Source organism: Sycon ciliatum, chromosome 6, assembly GCF_964019385.1.
Source record: "Sycon ciliatum chromosome 6, ocSycCili1.1, whole genome shotgun sequence".
Taxonomy (NCBI): domain Eukaryota; kingdom Metazoa; phylum Porifera; class Calcarea; order Leucosolenida; family Sycettidae; genus Sycon; species Sycon ciliatum.
Window position 1 is genome coordinate 6,087,547 of NC_088648.1, and position 26,108 is coordinate 6,113,654.

Genomic DNA, 26,108 nt, shown 5'->3' on the forward strand with positions numbered 1-26,108 from the left:
AAAAATACCAGTATTTTACGACTCCCTGAGGATGACGAGTATCTCGGGCCACGCGTTGCCCGTGTGTGTGTGTGTTATCATGAACTCGGTCGATGGATCGCGATGCACAAATCGATGATCGATCGTCGGCGTTGCGAGTCGTCGCGACGTCTGTAGTGTAGATCTACGAGTACGACTCAGTACGAGCCGTAGATTCTACGAGGTAGAAATCTACTCGTAGTAGGAGTCGTACTTTGAAAGAGTGCCAAGAACCAAAACGAGAAGACAAGGGCAGCTTCTCTCTGCAAAATAATTCTTGTTTGAAATGTCTCTGCGCTGTGCATTGATACTTCATTCGATCCTCCTACATCCTGTCCTATCAACTCTTTGCCACTAAAGATGTAATGGCGTGGTTGTTATACTACAAAATGTAGAATTCTGTGTGGACGTGGCCGTAGACCACATGCCGGTATCATGAGCAGCAGGAACTCCACAGGACTACTGCCACTGGTGTGGCCGGAAGGATGCAATGAAAAGGTGAGTGATGTATACCAGGTGTACCGCTACACAACTCGCATGCGTGCAGTGTAGACACCTGCTTCAATCCATTTATTTCTTCATTTTTATGATGATCCCCGTAAGGGATGTGGACCACACCTGGAAGAACTGCGATACCAGGGTGATCCGTGGAGAGGGTGAAGCAAGCTTCGAGCCGCTCTCCAAGGCGCAAAAATACATTTGATCGAATGTTGACATATAGTCAACATATCAGCGATCAAACTGATAAGAACAGATACTACACTTGATCTTAGCCAAAAGGCCGAGAAGCGATAACCTTTACCTTCCAGGGTGTTTTGCTTTCAACTTTTTCTTTCTTCAGTGCTTCTGGTACTTAAAAATGGAGCAAACAGCCTCAGAGATCCCGAAAACCACTAAAACTGATCAGAAACAGCTAAAATGTGTTGTAGGCTGTCGCAAATCCGATTATCGTTTCGTCTCGGAGTTCGTTGCCATGAGGGTTGCTATGGCGATACACACTTCATCCAATGTCAATAATTTCTTTATTTGGTGTATCCTTATGACCAAAAGAACCCATGGCTGCTGCAAAGATTCCTGAAAACGAACGGTATTGGCGAGAAGGCGTGCTGCCTTCATGTTGCTATGGGAACCCGTGCAATTGTATTGCAGCTGTCCTTCAGTGAGCCAACTGTGCCTATTAGTATTAGTATTAGGGGTTCAAGTGAAATCAGGACTCTGTATATGTATACTCAGAGCAGAAGTTTTGGTAGAACACACTAAATGATAGGCCTGTGGTGTTTTTCACACACTCATGGCGACTATCACCAAACAGCTGCAATAGGGCTTGAAAGTGATGACGTCAAAACGGCCATGGAGTAGTAAGTTGACATCAGATTTCTATTTTTGGATCCACTAAGGTGTGACTTTGCTATTGCCTACGTATGTGGGTGCATAGCAACCCACTCATGTCGCATGCAGGTGTGACTTTTATTTCGCCACCAGTTGTAACCCCACCCCCAGTAGCCAAATCAGTCAGTTTCACTGGCTACATCACCATGCTGTGAAGCCTGTGAGTAAGACCACTTGAAATGTGCTTGGATCCATACAAAAACTGGATCCAAGTGGATCCAGTTTTTGAATTTTTGAAATTGTTGCTATGCTGTGACGTAGCACTTTCAAGCCCTATTACAACATCAGTAATCTTTTATGCGCAAAGCTCAGGGGACAATGTAAACATGAATACTGCTTTCCACATGATAAGATACCACGCGAGCATGTGAGTAATGCCCCCCCCCCCCCCCCATCCCATGCCCACAGGGGGGGGGGGGGGGGGGAGTAATAATCCCCCCCCCCCCTCCCATGCCCACAGGGAGTAATCCCCCCCCCCCCCCCATCCCATGCCCACAGGGAGTGTCACGCAACGAGCGGTGGACAAAGTGAAAGGACTTCTTGCATGTGATTTGTTGTACAGTTTGTGACAGTCGAATTGTCTCAGTGTTACTAGTTTATCGTTAGCTTACTAGTTTGCTGTTTGAATCTGCGTTTGGTTTATTAATTGTTTATTTGACACGTCTTTTCTGTGTCTTTTGTTTGGTTGACGTCATGAGGTCCCATGGCTACGCGGACTGTACTCCAGTCGCGGATCCTTCTGCAGAGCTGGCTACTTTTTCGGTTGCTTTTGGAATCCTTATTTGATGCATGTAAATTAGTGTAGATTAGTGTAGTACGTTGGCGTCGTTTGCGCTGCTGTGGGTGCTTTGTAGGCGCACGTGTATGTGCACGTTCTGCTGAGGAGAGCGTTTTGGCTTTCGCTTGCGCTACTTGTTTCTTCGATATTTTCCTTTTCTAGTTAGTTGTTGTTCCTTCCGTGATGGACGGATAGCTTTCTTTCTCTCTTGTTTCACCTGTATCATATTGTTCCTGTATCCTGTAAATATCCCAAACTGAGTTGTGTGAGCTTGTTGTCGGTTGGATCAAATTATGGCGACCACGCCAGGATAGATACGCTGTTTGGATCCAGTGGCGCTGACAGGAAGTGGCCACGATGCTCGAGGAGAGAACCAGTGAGGGCGCAGGATACTCGGCAGAGTCCGCGGGGGGACTGCTGTTGGAGGAGCGGTTGCTGCGAGTTGGTAAGGCCCTGGGTTTCGAGGGGAGCCGACTCGCGCAGTACGTGGAGAAAAAGGTGAAGGAGGTCAACGCTCGAAGGGAGCAGGCTATCCAATGGGAGGAGACGCGTGCTCAACGGGAGCATGCGTTCCGAGCGGCCGAAGCGGAGTTGCGAGGGGAGCGCTCTGCGGCGGAGGCTGCGTCTACTTGTGGACTAGTGGACAGCAGTGCTGTGGGGGTAATGACAGTCCCAAGTACATGTACCACGATTACGTTTCCAATGTACAAGGAAACAACGGTTGTGTTTGACCAAGAGGCGCGTGGACGACGAGCGTCAGTGGAGAATCAGTCGGTCGCTCCAACAACCCAGCACAGTGGACAGTGCTTTGGAGTGTCAGCCATGGATACGGCTGAGGTGGAGACGGAAATGAAGGTCGTCAATGGTAACAGCGCAGTGGACACAAAAGCCGGATGCACTGTGTCGGTGGCCTGTATCGAGGCGAAAATGGAACGGCGGTGGCAGATGGAGGAGCCACCACGTGTAGCGAACAATACGCGTGAGAACCCAGCGAAGCGGTTTGAAACGCAGTGCCCAGTTGTTTCACGGAGGAAGGCTAACCAACAACCGCCAGAAAGTGATGTGCCGGAAGCCATCAAGTTGATGAAAAGATGGAATGTCAGTCGCAGGATGCAGTGCCTGGGTAACGTGCTCAGGGAAGAGTACAGCGACGATGATCAGCGGTGTCTTGCACGCAGTCGTATTGATCGTGGCGTCCGGAATACCAGAGTCGATTGTGGTGTTCGTGCATTCGTTTGTTTAGGATTGTGATCCCCAGGAAGTCCTTTGGTGGGGAGTGATGTCACGCAACGAGCGGTGGACAAAGTGAAAGGACTTCTTGCATGTGATTTGTTGTACAGTTTGTGACAGTCGAATTGTCTCAGTGTTACTAGTTTATCGTTAGCTTACTAGTTTGCTGTTTGAATCTGCGTTTGGTTTATTAATTGTTTATTTGACACGTCTTTTCTGTGTCTTTTGTTTGGTTGACGTCATGAGGTCCCATGGCTACGCGGACTGTACTCCAGTCGCGGATCCTTCTGCAGAGCTGGCTACTTTTTCGGTTGCTTTTGGAATCCTTATTTGATGCATGTAAATTAGTGTAGATTAGTGTAGTACGTTGGCGTCGTTTGCGCTGCTGTGGGTGCTTTGTAGGCGCACGTGTATGTGCACGTTCTGCTGAGGAGAGCGTTTTGGCTTTCGCTTGCGCTACTTGTTTCTTCGATATTTTCCTTTTCTAGTTAGTTGTTGTTCCTTCCGTGATGGACGGATAGCTTTCTTTCTCTCTTGTTTCACCTGTATCATATTGTTCCTGTATCCTGTAAATATCCCAAACTGAGTTGTGTGAGCTTGTTGTCGGTTGGATCAAAGGGAGTAATCCCATCCCATGCCCACAGGGAGTAATCCCCACCCCCACCCCCACCCCCCATCCCATGCCCACAGGGGGGGGGGGGGGGGGGGAGTAATCCCCACCCCCACGTGTCCACAGTGTCGGAGTAGTACGTTGCAGTCTAGGGCTGAAAAGATCATTCAATAACTCCTAACGATCAACCAATATCATTTTAACGATCGATATATTGGTTTTATCGATTCTTGTCGGCTCTACTCGTGTACCTCGTACACCAGTTCATGAAGAAATTCCATGATACCTTTGCTACATTAGAAATTTGTGGCACTGCACTGTTGACATCTGTGGAAATCTGGCTGGTTTTATCAACATGAACTAGAGAATTTCATGTTGTTTCTAGAGCAAAGAATCTTGTCATCACCCTCTGGCAACTGCTCCTATCTCCGGCCTCTCACACAAATGAACCAAGCAGACAAAAGTCTTCTCTCCTGATCTCTTTCAAAGCCACAAAATCAATTTTACCGCGCTTGAAAGTACATGATTGTACTCTTATTCACTATCGGATGGAGTGAAAGGGATAGAATACTGTCACTGATATGCATGCATAATAAATCGTTAGCACTCGTTTTGAACGCTAACAATTATCGATTGCACTCTTAACGATCGATATGCGAGTTATCGGTATAATTGTTTCAGCCGTACCTGCAACGTGCCCGCAGTTCAAACCTGGACCCCTGCCCTGATCCACACTGCATCTCCACACCCCATTCCCCATCTTCACACCCCAAGCCTTATGTCCACACCACAACCCCCTCCATCTGCCGACACATAACACCCTACTAGATTTCACAGTGCGTTCCCTGCTGTTTGCTCTGCAATAGAATAAGAATGTCAATTTTTTTTGTTCTGTGGTCGTGTCTTCTTCTTGTACCCTTCACTGCTGACTTCAGCAAGCGATAGAAAAAGGAGAGAAAGAAGGAGAGAGAGACAGAGAAAGAGGCATGTAATTACCCGATGGTTGAACGTGTTTCACAACAGCACCATGCCACCGTCTGTGTCAGCCGCCTTGCGTCTCAAGAAGAAGACTTTCACAATGCAGTACCAGCGTCACATGCGTAAGAGATCGTTCGATGCGCCAATGTTCCAAGCATAGGACCACATGGCACATGTGTCATGTGTGCATGTATGCATGCGTGCATGCGTGCGTATGTATGTGTGTGTGTGTGTGTGTGTGTGTGTGTGTGTGTGTTTGTGTGTGTGTTTGGGTGCGTGCGTGCGTGTACATGTGTATGTGTGTCCCATATGGTGCAGTGGTATGTGCAGTCGATTTCCAATCGAGAGGTTGCGGGTTCAATTCCCGACGATTATGGTCGCACACGTCTTTCTTCTCTTTCTCGGTCTCTTCCTGACTTTTCTTTCATTCTCCTGGGTGGTTACCAACAGCCAGTGTATGCCGGAGTATGTGGTGTGGTGTGTGTGTGTGTAGAAAAAAAAGAAAAAGAAAAAATGGAAAAATGAAAAATAGGGATTCACTGGCCAGAAAAAGTCACTTCAAACAGCTGTGTGGTGGATACCAGGCTAAAAATAGTGGCGGTCAATTCATCAGCCTTGCAAGCTGTTGAATGGTGTAATCCCAGCACAAGTTGCTATGTCTAACATAGCTGTTCGCTATCATCGCTTCCGCGATGGGCAGGTCTGCGGTATGCGGTGTGTGTGTGCGGTGTGTGTGTGTGTGTGTGTGTGTGTGTCCCATATGGTGCAGTGGTATGTGCAGCGATTTCCAATCGATAGATTGCGGGTTCGATTCCCGACGATTATGGTCACACGCGTCTTTCTTCTCTTTCTCAGACTCTTCCTGACTTATCTTTCATTCTCTTGGGTGGTTACCAACAGCCAGTGCATGCCGGAGTATGTGGTGTGATGTGTGTGCGGGAAAAAAAATTAAAAAGACCAAAAATAGGGATTCACTGGCCAGAAAATGTCACTCCAAATAGCTGTATGGTGTAGACCAGGCTGAATAGTGACGGTCAATTCTTCAGCCTTGCAAGCTGTTGAATGGTGTAATCCCAGCACAAGTTGCTATGGCTTCTGCCGTAGCATTGCTATCATCGCCTCCGGCGATGGGCGTCAAAGGTCAAAGGTGTGTGTGTGTGTGCGTGTGTGTGTGTGTGTGTGTGCATGCGTATGTGTGTGTGTGTGCGTGTGTGTGTGTGTGTGTGTGTGTGTGTGCATGTATGTGCGCACACTTGTATTGTTGGGATCATTTCCTGTACGAAATGCTTGCTGGACTCTGCTGTCGGGTTGGGGTGTGTCCCAACGTCAGCGAAATTCTACAGAATCCCACTCAACATGCTGTAGGCCAGCCTGGAACTGTTTTGGTCTTGTTAGAAGCCCATTGCGCATTGCCAATATGGAAGGTATGAGTAATGCATGTGAGTACACTGGGATCAGCAATGCACTGTTCAACACCCCAGACGACCATGCCCAGGTGGCTGTGTGGGGTGTTATGTGAGTACACTGGGATCAGCAATGCACTGTTCAACACCCCAGACGACCATACCCAGGTGGCTGTGTGGGGTGTTATGTGAGTACACTGGGATCAGCAATGCACTGTTCAACACCCCAGAGGACCATACCCAGGTGGCTGTGTGGGGTGTTATGTGAGTACACTGGGATCAGCAATGCACTGTTCAACACCCCAGACGACCATACCCAGGTGGCTGTGTGGGGTGTTATGTGAGTACACTGGGATCAGCAATGCACTGTTCAACACCCCAGACGACCATGCCCAGGTGGCTGTGTGGGGTGTTATGTGAGTACACTGGGATCAGCAATGCACTGTTCAACACCCCAGAGGACCATACCCAGGTGGCTGTGTGGGGTGTTATGTGAGTACACTGGGATCAGCAATGCACTGTTCAACACCCCAGACGACCATGCCCAGGTGGCTGTGTGGGGTGTTATGTGAGTACACTGGGATCAGCAATGCACTGTTCAACACCCCAGAAGACCATACCCAGGTGGCTGTGTGGGGTGTTATGTGAGTACACTGGGATCAGCAATGCACTGTTCAACACCCCAGAAGACCATACCCAGGTGGCTGTGTGGGGTGTTTATGGTACAAATTACGTCATTGCGCAATGGGCTTATTGTTATGTCATCCCACTTGTGCTATTCACCCACATACAAGTGCATCATGCCCTTATATATGTGAAAAATGCGGGTTTTTTTCATCTCGCCAGGAAACAAATGTTCCGGATACAAGGGCATGTCTTTCAATACGAGTATTCAAGTCTTCAAAATACACTCTTGGGTCTTGTGTTTTGTCGTACCTTTTTTATATGCGGAGGTGCCCTGTATCCGATGATAAGTGCGTGCCCCTTTATGCGCGTGAATACGGTACGAAGCCTGAATTCTCACCGGGAACACGGCGCAGAACGATTCCAGGCCCAGCACTGGACGAAACTCAGTACAGTCGCTTGTGTGTGTGCTTGCGTGCTACGTAGCCTTTCCATTGCAATGCTTTCCAATCTATTGAATTTAGCCAGTGCACTTTAGCGATAGATGTGCGTGTGTGTGTGGGTGGGGGGGGGGGGTGCAGGTATGTGCGTGGGCACGGCTGGATCACTTACCAAAGATATTGTCGGCCACGGCTGGCTGCTAACTCTCTCTGTCTCTCTCTCTCTCTCTCTCTCTCCCTCCCTCTCTCTCTCTCTCTCTCTCTCTCTCTCTCTCTCCCCCCCCCCCCCCCCCCCCCCCTCTCTCCGTGTGCTATCTTGCTGCATGTTGCTAGAAGTTGGAGGCAATGTGACGGCTACTCTTCAGGTATGCACCTGTCCACTATTTGGCGTATTATGAAGTGAAGCACAGTGGCTGCAGTTGCTTGCCGGAAAGTGGACAAGCTAACACCGCCCATTCTGCTACATGATGTAGAGACTGCTGATGTTTCCCATGGCACCGGTCATAGCTACCAGATGCAGCAATGGTGATGTACCAGTACGAAAGGCGGCATTTGGAGTCGTCTCGGTTTGTCACGTGTTCCAGCTATCCGTGGCATCTCAACGTGTACCTGCTGTAGTGGCTAAGCAAGTGTCATACATGACTGTATGTGTTTCTGGCACTTTCTGCATTCTACTGCCTTGCCGGCATGCCGCCAGGGCCTAGGGCCTAGGGGTTAACGGGTGTTAGCGGCCATCGTGAGTTCCCTTCCGGAACGGACACAATCATTTATTCTGACTTTCCTTACTGCCTTGTATGTGTACACTCGTATGGTCTGAGCTGGTCATGTACTGGCCATACGGAAAACACGTCTGCATGAGATTGGAGTTGATCAGCTGGATGAGCTTTTAGGCTCCACGCATGTACTCGTACAGGGGCAGCTCTGCTGCTGTTGAACATTCATCTAGAGCAGCAAGAGTGATACTGTCTTATTTGTGAATGCATGACCAATCCTGCAGCAATCTCTCCTCCACTTCTCCTCCATGCACTCTCACCCGACTACCCTTAGTAACCATTTTACAAACACACACACACACACACGCATGCACACACGCACGCACACACACACTAGGGGTGAAACGGTTCCATGTTTTTTCATATTCGGGTACCCTAATGCCAGCATAGTTTCCCACGGCTCGGGTATCGGTTCCATGCACTCTCTTCTCCACACCGGCAAAATGTGTTTGTGACAATTATTTTTTAGAAAACATGTTTACAAGTAAGAATGAGACATTGGAGAGTCCATGTGGGAAGAAGAGCACGAGATTTTTCGAGGTTCGGTCCGAAATTTCACAGAACGGGTACCCGATTCTTTTCAGCTGGCGGTTCCAAAACCGGTTCCTTACCCAAACCGTTTCACCCTTAACACACATACACACACACACACACATGCGTGCGCGCACACACACACACGCACACACACACACACCACACACACATACACACACACCACACCACACACGCATGCACGCACACACACACACACACACACACACACACACACACACACCCGGCAATAATTCAACGAAGGGGTTGCAGATACTTCAAGAGAGAAAGAGAGATTGTTGCAGTATTGAACAGCCGAATGGTGCCGTTCACAACTTTAGTGATGACCAATCCTGATAATTGATATTATATCAGACATACACTGGAGTCTTTCTGACATTGCCACTCGCACTTGACAATAGAAGCAGCTTTCCATATGTGCAATTACATTGAGCCATGGCGTTTGTTTGTTTTTGTGAATCAGGCCTTCCCGGAAGCAAATGCTGCTTTTTAATATACATCGTGTAATTACTCTGCGTTATTTGTAATACAGTCAGACCTCGCTTATCCGCACACATCCGTTTTCCACCAAAAAATATCCGGATAGGCGAGGGAACCGGATAACCGAACACCGGTTATGTTAGATGCATCACGTATGCTGTACATCTTTAACCAGCTTTTTTCTTCCGGATGGCGAGGGATCCGGATAAAAGAGGACCGGATAAAAGAGGACCGGATAAAAGAGGACCGGATAAAAGAGGACGGGATAAAAGAGGACCGGATAAAAGAGGACCGGATAAAAGAGGACCGGATAAAAGAGGACGGGATAAGCGAGGTCTGACTGTAATAACAATACACTGGAAGAGAGAAATCAGTAATGTCAGCTGTGCCTTGCGCCTTGTGACCCTCACTGTACTAGCGTGTCACATCTCGAGATGTACGAGTAGAAACTCGTGTTTGCATCTTTCCCTCAAACCAATGAATAAACGCGTGTGGCGAGCGGCGATTTATGCGTGAGACTCAGCTAGAGGCCAAGTTTTTCGCATCCGTAAGAACGCCACCACCCTCAAAGATCAAGGCGCAGATGCAGCTCCCAAAACATGGGAATGAAATACAGCCAGACCTCAGCCAGTCCTCTTTTATCCGGATCCCATGCCATCCGGAAGATAATCGTTGGTTACCGATTTACAGCGTATGTCATGCATACATGCAGTATGTGTGTGTCGGATTATCCGGTTCCCTCGCCTAAACGGATATGTGCGGTAAATTAACTTTTAAAGCAAGGTTCGACTGTATTTGAGAGTAGAGCAACTGTATAGCATGTGCAATGTGCTTGACCGGTAACGTAACGTTGTGCCATGCCATGATGTGTGTGCTGCGTTGCGCCTGGCAGTGCAGTACTGATAAAAGGGGGGGGGGGGAGATCTGGGCATGTGTATTGTTGACATGCATGCGCACTGCATGTATGCACAGGGAAGGTATTGTGTGTGCAGTGCTTGCATGCACCAGGAAGTATTCACAGAGAGTATCTTTACTGTGAAAATAGTCAGCAATGAAACAAAGCTTTCTTTTTTTGCTGTTACTCCGAGGCCTTAGCCCTAGGCCCTATCATGCTATATACTCAGCATACCTCAATTATGCGGACCCCGAAGTCAAGGGTGCTTCGGTCTACACTCTACAGCCTTCGGGTGAGTTTCAGTACATGGATATACAGTGCGTATCGGTTATAGCGTGGTCGTGTAAAAGAATAATACTGCCTACAAGAATGAACCCTCATGTTTTCATAATCATAACTTGGATTTCAAGTGCACATTTATTCTTACAAGCAATTTTATCCCATAGTAGAATATGTCGGTCCTAAGAATGGACTTTGTGTAGCGAAACATGCCAGATTAGTACAAAGTGTATCGCCTGTAGTAATGACATGTATGTGCCCCGGAGTTACGAACATCTCAAAGTTACGGGCAATGCCCGGCCCCGGACAGCCCCGATTAAAGTTATACATGCAGAACAGCAAACATTGGCAACATAACCATAAAACGCGGAGTAACATGTAAGGTTGGCTTTGTTCCATTGCTGACCGGGTCGGGTCATTCGGCTCTGCCCTCGCGGTACTGTATTCCGTATTTAGCACTTTTGAAAGTATTATAGGGGCGGATCCAGGGGTTCCGCACAGAACATATTCCGAACACTCCAAAATCAGTGGAGGCCAGTGTAGGTAAATCAAACGCCTGATCTAAACAATCCTGTTCCGGATCCGACCAATCAAACGTTCCCCTTAGGGCCTATATTGTAGACTCGTACGGTAAAACGAGGGAGACTTCGAACACTATTAAAGAAGCAGTTGTCAGGACGTTTGACGTCATAGTTGATAGACACACTTGGTCAGCATAGCACTGGGCTAGAAAATAAGTTACAATGCAAACGAAAGAGATGTTCACGATAAAACACCCAAACAAAGAAAACGGGAGAGAGAGAGCATCAGCGGCCATCATGAGAACGGATTGACAACGGCAGTGCCAGCAATGAAGGGAGGAGAGAGAGAGAGAGAGAGAGAGAGAGAGAGAGAGAGAGAGAGAGAGAGAGAGAGAGAAACTGGCCTATATGCGACCGAGCTAAGTATACAGAGGAAAGACCGGCGGAGAGAAAGTGACAACTACCTACGGATTAAGTCCTAAATGAATCCAGCATCAACCATACCTAAGTGGCAAATGGGCACAGCCCATTGATAAAACAAAAAACAGGGTGTGCGTGCGTGTGTATGTGTGTGCAAAGAGAGGTCGATAGAGAACGTAGAGTATGGACACTATTTCCTAGCAAGTGATCAACTGAAATAAAACAGTATTTCGTCAGGACATGGCAAAAAAACCTACAATGACAACACAGCATCAGCTCTTGACAGTGGCACTGCGACTGGTGCTATTGCTGCTGCTGCGGCTGACACCAGTCGAACAGCTGCCTAGTGGACGTTGCAAGTAGAAAAGAAGGTATGCCTTGCAGTTGGACACGGCATCTGCTGTGCTGCATGTCACCGTGCTGTCGTTAAAGTGGAACCAGCCACCTGTACATGTACAGTCATGTAGCATGGCCAACACCACAACACCCACAGGCACACATACCCACACACAAACACACACATGTAATAAAGGGTTAGAACGTCGCGCCAGGCAACGGATTCCGCACCAGACAGCATAGGATGCTTGATAAAAGTGGAGAGAGTGTGAGAGAGAGTAAGAGTAAGAGTGTGTGAGAGAGGGAGAGGGAGAGAGAGAGAGAGAGAGAGGAGAGAGAGAGAGAGAGAGAGAGAGAGAGAGAGAGAGAGAGAGAGAGAGAGAGAGAGAGAGAGAGAGAGAGAGAGAGAGAGAGAGAGAGAGAGAGAGACACAGAACTGTGTCTTCTCATAACCGGTGAAAATGTTGGTCCTCACTAGCAGTCAGACCACTACTTTTGTGGATAATCATCGAAGAACACAATCACTATTGTACTGCTGTTGCCAAGGCAGGCACACATATACACACACACACGTGCACGCTCACACACAGACACACATGCACAGCACGAAGAAGAGCACCGTTTGAAGGGGAGGTCTATTCAAGAAGACACGACGACCGTGGCATCTTACCTGCTTTAGCACTGTGCCCATATGCTGTGTAATGGCCTGATCCAACACTGCAGCAACAAGTACACACACATGCATACACAACAGAGAGCAGGTCAGAGCAGTAACAAAAAAAGAGAAAAATGATTCCATACAAAACGAGGAAATAAACGGACAGGAGTGTGCCATGAACACCACTCACCCAGAGCCATGGTGGACGACGACTGCTGAAAGGTCGTAAAGTGTCGACTTTGACATCTGCCACAAGACACCAACAATCCACAGCCACGCCAACATACACACACACACACACACACACACACACACACACACACACACACACACACACACACACACCAGTACACATATCCACACCCAGAAGTACATAGTCCAATCAGCCGAAACAAGACTCTCCGCACGGCCAGGCAAGTCACACGATGGTGGAAACAAATACAGAGATAGAGCAGTGACCGTCAAGTTTGACCTCAGGAAGAAGTGTCAGGAGGCTGGATTTCCCTGTCCAGAATTGCACATTGCTTCAAGACTAGGGGACAAATAGGATTCCTCTCTTCTCATAACCGGTGAAAAATTTGGTCCTCACAAGCAGTCAGACCACTACTTTTGTGGATAATCATCGAAGAGGAAAGAAAACTTGTAGGAACATTTGGCCAACATATACATGTGTACGGTACTGGATCCACAGACCGCAGGAGGTGCAAAACAACTTACCTCCTCCTCCCCCCCCCCCCCCCCCCCCTATTTCTCTGCGTTTCACGGGCACATGCGCATGTCCCAAACCAATATGCACGGAATGTCGAACTTACTTCCGCATTGGGAGACATGAAATCCTTGAGGTCGAGTCCTTCTAGCGGGAACTCAACGAACAGATCTAGCTTGGAGCGCGCGGACAGCGCGTAGCGAAAGCGCTTCAGGTGCAAGCAGAGAACGGGTGGCAGGTCTCGTAGATAAAACTTTTTAGTACTGCGCTGCCGCTGACGACACTTCTCGCAGAGGTACTGTTCAGTGTCAGAGAGCTCCTCCATGTCACAGAAGTGAGATATGCAGTCTGCGTGGTATCGCCAGCAACAATCATAACGCAAACACATGCACACACACACAGCGGTCAAGCAATGCAAACCACAACAACAACAACAACAACAGCAGCAGCTTTTGTGCAAATGTAACAATGAAGAACGAGGGTTACGAGTTTGCTGCCTGTGAGAAAGTGATGCAAGTTCGTTGTGATCAAATAGAGATACCGGTATGTAATATGATGGTCTTTCTTCTCATAACCGGTGAAAAATTTGGTCCTCACTACCAGTCAGACCACTACTTTTGTGAATAATCATCGAAGAGAAGACCACTACTACTAGAGAACACCTCCATGCTTTGAGAGCTACCCCGCACAGCAACTCCTGCACACTCGCTACTCAAATCAACAGTTTGAAAGGCAGCCTGCACACACACTCGCTACCACACTCAACTCTCCTATACGGGATCAGTACCCGGGCCACAAGGACACCCATAAATCCATGGCGTGGTAACACAACAGCAGGCGCCAGCCTCACCTTTCAGATGGCAGACTCCGAGCTCCTTTTCTTTCCCCCTTCCTTTCCGTTGAGCAAAGCGTTCTGGAATACCCAGCGATAGATCTAAGGAAAATACAGGTACAACAAAAAATCTTTAATTAACATTAGGTAAGAAAGAATCCTTCCGTGCAACCAGGGAGTCGTACTCAAACTAGGGAGGTGACACGTCACAGAAATCCGTGTCACAGGGGTTGACTCGCACCCGTGACCCCTCGTTGTTATTTTTGGAATAGTTCAGTCCAGTCCGAAAGGTCATACTCGGATCGACTCGCCTTCTGTACTTCACCTCCAAGCGTGCCGCATGGGTGTCTATTTTTTGAAATTATTGAGGCAGCACATTTCGTTTACAGCCCATCACTCGTCAGTATTCTTTGAAAGACTACCAGCAATTTGTTTAGCTCCTGCCATGACCGAACTACTTGATAGCAGTGATGGCAACAGCAGCAGTTATGAAACGGCGTGTAGTGTTGCGGTAACTGTTCAGAACTGTTCCGAGTCGTATCCTAGGTTAGGCCACCCTTTGTTAATTCATTGTTTAACGTCCTTTTTTTCGCGAAAAGGCACGCGGGAGGGCGGAAAAAAAACAAAAGCCCATTCCAAAAACTGGAAACCCCAATCAAACATTTTGACCAGTAAAGCATGTGATATATACAATATTTCTGGGTCTAACGGCACTTGCAGGCATAGAACAACACTCTTTGATGGTACATTGGAGCACATGCCTGATGAATCCAACAAAACAGGTACATAGCATGGAGTTAGCATGTCATGAATTCATTACATCTGGATTTTTACTAGGACACACACCGTACGATATTTAAAAGCCAACAAAAAAAAGAAAAAGAACACAAGACAAAGGCATGCCCGGGAGGCAAGATTATAAGTTTAAGGTCATGATCGGCACACTGTGAACTACACAATCATGTATTTACAACTTCGCATATTATTGGTACTACTACTTTCTTGTTTTTTTTTCCGGTCGGAGGCAAAAAGGTACGCGGGCGCGGACGTTAAACAACGAAAAAAGAAAGGGTGGCCTTAGTCCGAATACTAAATATTGACCCAAATTGCACATAACACGAAGCTGGTTTTTGAAAATTGTAAGTCGTGTATCTGCCCCATTTCTTCTTTATGACTTGCACAATACACCGGTCTTCCTAAACAACACATTTATAGCAGGGGTTAAGTACCATATAAGAGAAGTACAGCCAGTGATATTGTCATGTTGAAATACTACAATTTTGACACAAATTACACATAACACGAAGCCAGGTTTTGAAAATTGTAAGTCGTGTATCTGCCCCATTTCTTCTTTATGACTTGCACAATGGTCCAGTCTGCCTAAATAACACATTAATTTATAGCAGGGGTTATGTACCATATTAGAGAAGTACAGCCAATGATATTGTCATGTCTAAATACTACAATTTTGACACAAATTACACATAACACGAAGCTGGTTTTTGAAAATTGTAAGTCGTGTATCTGCCCCATTTCTTCTTTATGACTTGCACAATACACCAGTCTTCCTAAATAACACATTTATAGCAGGGGTTAAGTACCATACAAGAGAGCTACATTGTACATCTAGTCATGCTGTCATAAACAGCCAGCATTTTTCCTGCAGCAGTCACACCACCATCATCATTATTTCCAGGGAAATCCTCTTACATTGTCAGCTATGTCGCTAGATACAATGTAGGGGGCTGTAGGACCGGCTCGTCAAAAATAGAGAACCTGAACAAGCGTGCTCCGGACGTCTCAGCAATCGTAGTATGCCTGAGCACTCCAATAAAAACTTGATCAATGGCAAAATCGTTCCCCACAGAAAAATCATACTTTGTGGGTCTTGCGTTGCACGCTTGGAGGTGAAGTACAGAAGGCGAGTCGATCCGAGTATGACCTTTCGGACCGGACTGGACTGAACTATTCCAAAAATAACAACGAGGGGTCACGGGTGCGAGTCAACCCCTGTGACACGGATTTCTGTGCCGTGTCACCTCCCTAGTTTGAGTACGACTCCCTGCGTGCAACACACCAACAGTTCAGAAGGCCAGCAACAAACCAAAAAGCAGAGTTTGTTGCAGCCAACCAAACAGAACATGTTGTACACTCATGATGATTGGTGTGCGTGTGTGTGTGAACAAGAGATAGACAGACAGAGACAGGCAGAAAAGAGACAGAAAGAGAGACGTGCGTACCTAGAAATGGGTCATGTTTTATTGACTTCTGCCGGCATTCCAAGCAATCAACCTGGCAAAACCAAAACAAAAAGCCAATCAACTTTAAAGCACACATCCATATCAGCAAGTACTTGGCCAATAGGCAGTATCGGTGAAGCCCATTCTATCATCACGTCCCCTCTCCCGATCAGATAAGTATGGGTTCAGACGTTCAACAGGATTACAAGCAGGCAACATAATTATCATAACCGCCATCTATGGAAGATGGGCTGAAAACTGTCCATAAAAGAAAGGACACCTGTACTAACGGGCATACCTGTTATGCAATAGACACACAATCAGGGGCTGTTGAGGAAGATCATAATTACAATAATAGAGTGCTCAATGCAACAGGGTGCAGAGTAATAGACACGCCGCACAAGAGATTCCCCAATGCTGTTTAGTGATCACCTGTTATGTGTGTGAACCGCGAAAAGACAGCTAAAAAGCACCTCCAAATCGTGTGTGTGGGGGGGGGGGGAATGGTATTGGGTGTTGCACGTCCGGCACGCATAGCATAATAGTACATACAAACAGTTGGGTTCAACTGAGCACAATGATGCCAATGGACACCCGGGCAGCTCACCTCGTTCCGCAACACACCACCAAACATGCGATTGACGATGGTCGTCGAGTCGCCGGTTTTATGGTCGACGAGGGTGACTAGTTCGTAATGCAGCCGATCGAGAAGGTAGCGCATGAACTCGTGCGCATCCTGTTGTTGATACCCACTGCCAGCACACGCACAGGAAACATAACGGTACACAATGCATTCATATGTTTGGGCCGGAGCCACCACTTGATTTAGGTACCATCGCCTTTGAGTTATTCCGTTTATTCAATAAGAATCATATTCAGACAAGTAAGCGTGCACGGTCACGCAGCAAACGTGTGGAATACACAAACGGCCGCCCCTGTGTTCACGGCCCACACGCTGCACGTATCTGCACTCACACACCTCACGGGGAAGCTGCAGTAACACAGCCTTCACTACTACAGTAAGACATGCGTTAGCCGGACCCTGTACCAAGCGGAATCCGGGGTGCACCGGACAAATTGTCATGCACCAAATACAGTAGATCGAACTACTACTACAATTGCACCCGGTGGAGCACGGCCCAAAGTGCAAAACAACCGGACCCTGGCCTTCTCAATACGTCACACTGTTTGCACACGTGTACGCAGAGTAGCAGCCATACCCACTTTCCAGCATAGAAAGGACTGGGCGTCCTGCACTGGTGTTCACTTTGGGTCTGATTTCACAGGGCACAACTGTACACGCAGTGCTGCCATGTCTCTCTTCTCATAACCGGTGAAAAATGTTGGTCCTCACTAACAGTCAGACCACTACTTTGTGAATAATCATCGAAGAGAAGACACGCAAGCACGGGTAAGAAATATCGGGAATAAGAATAGAAAGTCGTTTGTCAAACACCCACACTATAACCAATGCCTACTGTATGTGGCAATTTTCTGGCACGACCTTGCAGATGACATGCCATGGGGCAAGGAAAAACGTGCACAGCAAACACTAGGAGAGAGGAGCACGTGCCAAAATGACCATCGCTTACCGGAAAGAGGGAGCAACTTTCCACAACGCCGAGAAAAGGGCATCCGGCGATATTGCTGTAGCCTTCTTTGCTTCCGTCAGATCCGAGATGATCTTCCTGAATTCTTCAACAAGACACCTGTTGGCAAACAAAGAACAGAGAGCCGTCTTAGAAGCAAGAACACTGACACCCAGCTCGCAGCAAACAAGGCAAGTAAAGTGGCCTTTCTTCTCATAACCGGTGAAAAATTTGGTCCTCACTAGCAGTCAGACCACTACTTTTGTGCATAATCATCGAAGAAAGTACCAAGTATTAGCAATGACCCTAGAGACAGGTAGACAGAGAGGTTGGAGAGATCCAGGACAACTGGAGAACATACACAAAGCAAGAGAGAGAGAGAGAGAGAGAGAGAGAGAGAGAGAGAGAGAGAGAGAGAGAGAGAGAGAGAGAGAGAGAGAGAGAGAGAGAGAGAGAGCGAGAGAGAGAGATAGACACACACACACACATAGTTCAAACTCACACTTCTTCCGGTTTACTTTGACGCGTATGGTACTGGTTGGGGCGGCGGCCATTGCACGGTGGTGCAATGGCCGGCAATCGACGAAAGTAGAAACAGAAATCCTGGATGTTACTGTTACCAACACACACACACACACACACACACACACACACACACACACAATGTAGGTCATTCGATCCCAACACACCATTTCGAACCAAGACATAACTCAAAGGAACACTGTAAACAACAAAACAAATTTCACTATTCGTTCCGTGCAGTCCTTTCCCAGAAGGAATAAATGCATGCATGCACGCACAAATACCATTTAGCATGTATAAGCCCATCGAAAGAGCAGCACGCAAATCTGCAAAAGATGTTGCCGTCCAGAATTGCATATTGCTTCAAGACTAGGGAAAAAAGGGATTTCTCTCTTCTCATAACCGGTGAAAATGTTGGTCCTCACAAGCAGTCAGACCACTACTTTGTTAATAATCATCGAAGAGGAAAGAAAACTTGTAGGAACATTTGGCCAATATTGAAAATGTGTACAGCACTGGATGCACAGACCACGGGGTGGCGTAGAACCACTTCACTACCCCCTACACACACACACACACACACACACACACACACACACGCACAGTCTCTATATCTCTGCTCCAGGTAGAGTGGTACATGTAGATGCAATGCCGCAGCCTACCTTAGCGACTGCAGAACAGAGTTCATGAAGCAGGTGTTGCCCAGGTTGCGAAGACCAGCCAGTTTGTGCAGCGGTGTTGCCGCTGCTGCCGAAGAACTGGAGTTGTGCTCACTTGCAGTCGATGTCTTCATGGACTTGCTGGGCGGTTCTAAGCCGCTCATTGACGGGTCCAGCGCACGCCTGCACACCACCGAAAACAACAGCAGAATAATATACAGTAAAATCAAGAGTAGATAAACAAGAGTGTGCAACTCCGGATCTCTCCTGCACAATCTGCACATACCCCCGCCCACGGCGGAATTTTTTGTTGACGTCACCTTTTTTCAGAAACGCGGACTTTGCCGCGCAGAGCAGTGTGAGAGCACGTGCTGGGCACCGACCTTGTAGTGTAAAGCCCGGCCAAGTGCACGAGGGAAACCTCTCCAAAAGGCTCTCAGTGCGTGCGTCGTCGAAAAGATTACGTCAACAAAAAATTCCGCTGTGGGCCAACCCATCCGCGAGTTGCACACTCTTGTTTATCTACTCTTGGTAAAACCTGTAACTAAAGACCACTGTGACTAGCGACCAGCCTGTTACTAAAGACCACTTCGCCAGGCACGGACGGTCTCACATTCACATACGATTGTGCGTTGCAAACCTCTAACTAAGGACCACCTGGCACTAGAGACCGCTTTCTCTGGCCCCAAGTTGTGGTCGTTAGTCACAGGTTTCACCGTAGTAAGTATCAAGATTACTCTCAATCTCTGGACAGCCAGCTGCTTCCATCTATTAGATCTTGTCAGAGGAGCATCTACAGTCCATTTGAAAACTATAGACGCGCAGTGTTTTTGAAATATTTCAAATTTGGCTGGAACTTTTTGAGAATAGTTTTCGGAATATTGCTCAGGTCCGCTCCACAATTACTCTCATATAGCTTCTAAGCGATTGGATAACAGACGCCCAATTTGGAAAAAATTATGCACAAAGTGATCACAGATTTTATGCGGTATAGATGCTGGCATAACGGTTTTTGCCTAGGTACGCGTCTATAGTTTTGAAATGGACTGTAGTCCTAGTATTTCACCTTAGCATACTGCACCCAGGACCCCCGATTCAAGCTCAAAATCTACCTGGGACCTACATGGATCGGCTGCACATTTGCAGTATTAAAATCCAATGCAAGTTATGGCACTGTAGTAGCTGCATTGAGCACTAGCCAATGATTGCTCAATGGCTTTATAACCCCGCATTGATACAGTGTTTAGTGATGGGCCTAGGACACATGCACAGCCTGCACATGACAGCTCACAGTTCCTTGTGTGAGTCATCATCTATGCCCTGATCACTGGCCGGCGCTGGCCCTGCAAGGCAAGGGCGTGAATGCCTGCATGCAGGCACTGCCTCTAGCTGCTGCATGCAGTGCAGTGCATAAGACGCCCATGCATGGCACCATGCCATACTACCTATCACACCGTGTTGTATGGCAGCCGATAAGCGGGTCACTATGCCTAGGCTATGCTATGGTCACATGGTTGACAAAGCACTGATGCAGGCATCAATGCCAGGGTGGACAGGGTAGTACATAATAATAATATTAGTACTGCTAGAACTAGTAGAGTATGAGATCAGCAACCTCCAAGAATGATCACTGGCACACAGCCACACTCACTACCATACCCACCCCAGAGTTGCAATGCAAAACACAAGAGGGCTCTTTTAACACTTGGCGCGTGGCCCAGCTGCATTGAAATAATTGCACACTGCCACAACTAGCACTCCAGTGAAAATCCTGGCAGAGCATTAGGGCTTCACAACTACCAATCAAAAGCAAACTAGCCAGAGACGACTCCTTCTGTGGACCCTGTCAGTCTGTCACTTCTTGATGACGTCATTATTTACGCCGAAAAAAAAGAATCGTGCCACATGCACAGCGCAAAACCTATTTTCCTCATTTTGAACAAGAAGGACGAAAGAACAGCACGAACGAATGCGGTCCGCATGGCATGGAAAGTCTGCAAGATCCAAGACGACAGGTCAGTAAAGTAGTTCTAATTCCGAGGCTGAGCACATCGCGCACTGAATCCGAGAGCCTATCGTACAACTCAGAACTACACGACAAGAGTTACAGGCCTAGCAGAACTCACTCTCTTTCCAGCATGAAGTTGCGAACGGCCTGAATGCGGCCGTCAGGAGTATCGTTGATTACGCTGTCATCGCATTCATAGCTGCACACAAACGACCAAAAACAATAAAGATCCAGAAAACACTCAATCAACTAAGTCCAGTATTGTCCAGCAGAGGTCACTCATCAGATACATAGTCCATTTCGATCTGCACTTACCAGAAAGCTACGAGCCCAGAATCCATACAGACACGGTGGCTTGTTTGGGCTTCCTGGTGGCTTTTCGCATGGCCGTTCACATACCTAAATAACAAAATACAAGATCAAACAGGTGCACTTTCGTGGAAATGCAAACGTTGCCTTCGGCACAACACGACAGGGGGTTTACCTTCCGCAGTGGACAAGTCCGCAGGAGAGACAGAGCCATGGGCTTTTGTGGGTACGACAGGCTGGATAGATGACAAAAAAGAGAGAAGACAAAGCGAGATGGATCAGCTAGTTGGGTCAGCTAGAACTAGAAGCCTGTCAAGCAGCTCGGCAGTAAAAAACAGCAGCGAAATTCTACTGCAAAACCGTACCGTTGCAGTATAGAGCTCCAGAATGGGCTTTGAGTTTAGCCACGTCGACGAGCACAGAGTCTTCCAAATGCGGACACTCCGCCATTCCACAGAAGACGTTCCAATCCGCAGATACACTCAGCGTCAACAGGAACAAGGGCAATATGACCACTCAAGACAACAATGTTACTTTTGCTTCGCTGGCAGAAAATTATCGAATGCCAAAAATTGCAAAGAAACGTTGCTGGCCAGGCCATGCAGGCCCAGTGAACTGCCAGTGATGAGAGCTATGCAGATCGACTCTGAGCTTGAGCCTGAGGTCTGCCAGTGAACAGGCCAGGGTGAACGCTGCACGCAGTCTGTGCCTGTTTGTTGGATGTGGTATGGGAGTCTGGTTCTCTGAGCCGACATCCGTGAACGTAGATCAGTTCTGTGAGTTTGTGTGAAAGACGAGTTGACTGGTTGATGTGGACGTGGATGCAGCAAGGAAAAAGTGGTACGAGTACAGTCACCAACAAGCATGACGGACTCGACCAGCAAAAAAATGCACTGATATGAATGATGCAGCCTGAGCTGTACAATACAGTCATGTAGACTCTACAACACACATGCACACAGTCACCAGGTCACTGATGACAGTGATGAGTGATGAATTGATGATGCTGAAGATGCACGTGAACAAGGACAGCCAGACAGTCAGTACGAGTACTGTACTACAGTACATGTACCAGGGAGTGGTATTTTTACGACTCCCTGGTCAGTACGCGGCATCCATGCGCAAACCTTCACACATGTATCTATCAGCAAGAGTACTACTATACTAGTACATGTTTTCATTAATTTTTATTTACTCTTGCTATCATCATGCATCATGATCATGATCCACAGTACCAGCCATTTTGGCTACTCAAAAATGCACGCAAGATAACAAATAAGGGATTCGAAATTCGCCGGATTGTGTGTGTGTGTGTGTGTGTGTGCCCATGGTGACAGTACGAGCGTGACTCGTCCACACAAAGCAGGGAGTACGAGGTGAATTGCTATTTCTGGACATTGTACATTTCTGGACATTTCGAGTAAAATAATTTTTCGTCGCGTGTAGAGTCAAGTCAGTCAGGTTGATGAAGTTTTTTCTTGTTGTAGTTGACAGCTGGGCTGTTGTAGTTTCTCCTCGTGTCGGTGCCTTGTTGATAGCCTTTTCTTGGGAGGCATTTCAACGAGGTTTGTGGTACTATGTCGCATGAGAATTTTGAATTTTGAGTAAAATAAGAAGTAATGGACGAATTGTTGGCTTCCCCATGTGCGCTTCACTTCAGACGCTGTATAGTCTTGGACCTGTTAGCTGGAAGTGTGAAGAGGCCAACTGCAGTCCACCAATAGAAAATATAACAAAAATGGTGCAGTATAGGATGCCTATTGACGCTATTTTACTTTCATGTCCAGAATTCGATACACTGAAATTTAGGCCAAAAAATTGGCCTGTCGAAAACATCCTGTTATAAAGTCTCTGGGATCACAGCATGAGCAATTGTCACATATTTGGAAAGATGAAGGATTAGGCCATACAATAGATACAAAAAGATATGAAAAATGTAAAACACACAGCCAGTGGGCCTCTATTTTATTTTCATGTCCAGAAATTGCTATTCACCTCGTACTACTTTTTTTTTATACACTGAGCTATTTACATGGTATATAAGGTTTATGGTTGTACATTTAGAAAAGCGATCCTGTCAGCTTTTCTATTATTGTGTTCACATGGCAAGAAAAACGACACCGCTATGCTACGTAAGTTTCTACGTAAGGTGCTCGGTATTTCACTTAGGCTACGTAAGTCTCTACGTAAGGTGCTCGGTATTAGATCTACCAACGGGTGGTAGCCGCGTGCGGTGCACGTGCACGGCAGACATTGTGTTGCAGTGCAGTCCGTGTTCGAACGTTCGGATGTGCATGCGCGAGGAACTTCCTTCTTTAGAACTGCTTCTTGTATAAGCTGTTTCGGATATTTCGTCTCCTGGCTTATTTCGTTTCGGCGCTGCTGAGACCTCCTTTCGCGGAATATTACTCAATGACAGGTGAGTTGACCAGTTCCCTTTGATTCATTTGCTTGTGTTGACTCTTTCATTTACGAAAAGTGTGCTGATTTTGGGCGGAATGCAATAAAAATTAATAATGGAAAAGCTGACAGGATCTCTTTGTTTCCTTCGATTCATTTGCTTATGCTCACCCTTTCATTTACGGAAACGTGTGCTGATTTTATTCGGATTTAGATCCATTTTTATCTCTTTGCCCTTGTCTACAGTGTGCGAAGAACGCGAGTTCGCCTTCTTGACGGTAAGGCTTATGTTAGATGTGTTGTGGAAATACTCATATTCATTGTACATTGGTACGTTACAAGTAAGGCACTGGTCAGTGGCATACTATCGTTGGCAGTTCCCAATCTGGAGGGAAAGGTTCAAGGACCCATTGACCGAGTTTGCAAAATATATTCGCATATCAGGGAAAATCTCCATTGTGGAGAGGATCAGTAACTTGTTTGCTTCATACGAAACAAGCCAATGGGTGCAGTCTCGTCTCGTTAAGATCTTGTACTTGTATGATTGGATTTGTTTACTCGAGTCTGGGCTGTTTGATTTATTATTTGTGAGTACCGCCGAGATTGCACTGCCCCAAACAAAGTTTCGTGCCGCCAAAGCAAGAATTACGATCTGCAATCTGTTTGTAGTACATATACCTGCAAGAATGTGCTGTACATGTATCGTACTTTCTCTGTTGCTGTTTCAGTTGCCGTCATGTTTCTAAGGTTCAGTAGAGAGGTTCTGCAAAACGAAGTTTCGCGACAGTCCTTGCGAAAGTGTGTTCGAATTTTCGCACGAATTTTGCGTTCTGCACATTTTCGTAGTTTGCGCGGGCCAAGTGCACGTACACCATGACCCGATCTCACGAATTTTCCTACGACAGTTCATTTCGCGTTCCCTGCAAGTTTCGCGTCCAAAGTTGCGCAAGTTCGTGCGAAGTTTCGCACTTCATGATGTAGAACGAAAGTTTGTACGCATTTTTGTTTTGCAGAACCTCTCTAGTGACTCATTTGTTTCATATGAGACGAGTCAATGAGTTGGTGTGACTTAGAATCATCTTTCGCTGTAGAGGGAATCTATTCGTATGTCTATTGGAGAAATAATTGTATTCACTGGTTACACACAAGCGGAAAAACCGTCAGAGATCAAATTCCATTACACAGTGTTTCACCATTCAAGCAACGGATCATCAGATGGATGATCAAACAAAGTATGATTCAATGGTTATAAATAGGTTAAGACAAACTCACAGAATAAATACCATCGGTCCCTTGGTGTTCGTCCAAAAGAGGTTCGACTGAATATCATTCATACTCACCAAAAGATGTGTAAGATTTTATTATTATGGAGTGCCTTGTTTATCTCTCAGTACCTCCAACCATAGCCTTGCCCCTTTTATCCTCAGGATCAGTGTAGTTGTTGGAAGGAGGTGTCGGACTCAGCAATGTATTTTTTTACATTTTAATACATGTTTATTGTTCCTCTTTTGCTGTGTTGTTTTAGAAAATCGTGGACTAACAGTTTGAAGTCATTGAACTACTTCCAAAAGTTGTATCGACATCAACATGATTACGATTTCAGTGCAATATGATGCAGGATGACCTTATCACGAAAACCCATGATTATAAACCATTATAAACACAGAATCAACAAAAACATCTGCGACACGCACCTGGTTACATTTCTCAAATAAATCTGATCGAGGGTGGGGAGATCTGAAAAATCTGAAAGGCAAGACAATTTTATGACAGAGTAATGAAATTCTGCTACAGCAACATGCACAGAATGACCTCCGTATAAAAAAGTATCACCACGGTCCACCACTTCGTACTCACATGTTTCCCCGCAGAAGAACATGCATTTTGCCATTTTCTGCAAGAGAAGGCTTGCACATCAATGCGTATAATACGGTATTGATCTCTTGATATGATGTGAAGGCCATAATTTAGTTTAAATTTACATATTGGTATAGGGCATTCCATTGATTGGTGACAGAAAAAACAAAAGAAATTATAGCAATAAAAACTGCTTTATGGCAGTTTTCTAAAAAACGTTATTGTGTTCTAGTTCATGGACCCCGTCTAAAAAGTAAGAAATTAACGAAATGTGATAGCCGAAAATTAAAATTTCACACAAAACCTCACAATAATCACACGCAGAATGAAAAGCTACATGTAGAAGACCTTTTCCGCTCGTGATCCTCTTTCCTATGCATGCTGACATGCATGTTGCCAATTGTTGGTGCAGTACAAGTTTAGTGTTGAAAGCAGCATTTCAAGTGTTGTGATTATTGTGAGGTTTTGTGTGAAATTTGAATTTTCGGCTATCACATTTCGTTAATTTCTTACTTTTTAGACGGGGTCCATGAACTAGAACACAATAACGTTTTTTAGAAAACTGCCATAAAGCAGTTTTTATTGCTATAATGTATGTAGTC

The 26,108-nt window shown here is 46.5% G+C and overlaps 1 protein-coding gene, 1 long non-coding RNA gene and 1 other non-coding gene across 3 annotated transcripts; 1 reads left to right on the top strand and 2 right to left on the bottom strand.

The window, feature by feature from the left end:
- Positions 1 to 210: 210 nt before the first annotated feature.
- Positions 211 to 9,261, top strand: LOC135818807 (uncharacterized). Its single transcript, XR_010553760.1, has 3 exons — positions 211 to 516; positions 4,961 to 5,125; positions 7,804 to 9,261. It is a non-coding gene; the product is annotated as an uncharacterized LOC135818807 (long non-coding RNA).
- Positions 621 to 811, bottom strand: LOC135820366 (U2 spliceosomal RNA). The gene has a single exon (XR_010554094.1). It is a non-coding gene; the product is annotated as a U2 spliceosomal RNA (small nuclear RNA).
- Positions 9,262 to 11,095: 1,834 nt separating the features above from the next.
- Positions 11,096 to 22,039, bottom strand: LOC135819241 (ubiquitin carboxyl-terminal hydrolase 3-like). The gene is made up of 14 exons (XM_065332411.1): positions 21,615 to 22,039; positions 21,425 to 21,485; positions 21,256 to 21,339; positions 21,059 to 21,139; positions 18,936 to 19,115; positions 18,254 to 18,364; positions 17,755 to 17,871; positions 16,770 to 16,914; positions 16,163 to 16,214; positions 13,941 to 14,024; positions 13,197 to 13,438; positions 12,575 to 12,630; positions 12,397 to 12,443; positions 11,096 to 11,835 (listed from the first exon to the last, which is right to left on the bottom strand). The coding sequence occupies exons 1-14, from the start codon at positions 21,697 to 21,699 to the stop codon at positions 11,663 to 11,665; spliced, it is 1,518 nt and encodes a 505-aa protein (XP_065188483.1). The 5' UTR covers positions 21,700 to 22,039; the 3' UTR covers positions 11,096 to 11,662.
- Positions 22,040 to 26,108: the final 4,069 nt, after the last annotated feature.

Coding starts and splice junctions, on each gene's coding strand:
- LOC135819241 (XM_065332411.1), bottom strand. CDS start 21,699: ATGGCGGAGTGTCCGCATTTGGAAGACTCTGTGCTCGTCGACGTGGCT. Junction 19,116..21,058: donor AACTTCATGCTGGAAAGAGA/GTGAGTTCTGCT, acceptor GGTGGTGTGCAG/GCGTGCGCTGGACCCGTCAA. Junction 16,915..17,754: donor AAAGTTGCTCCCTCTTTCCG/GTAAGCGATGGT, acceptor GTGTGCTGGCAG/TGGGTATCAACAACAGGATG.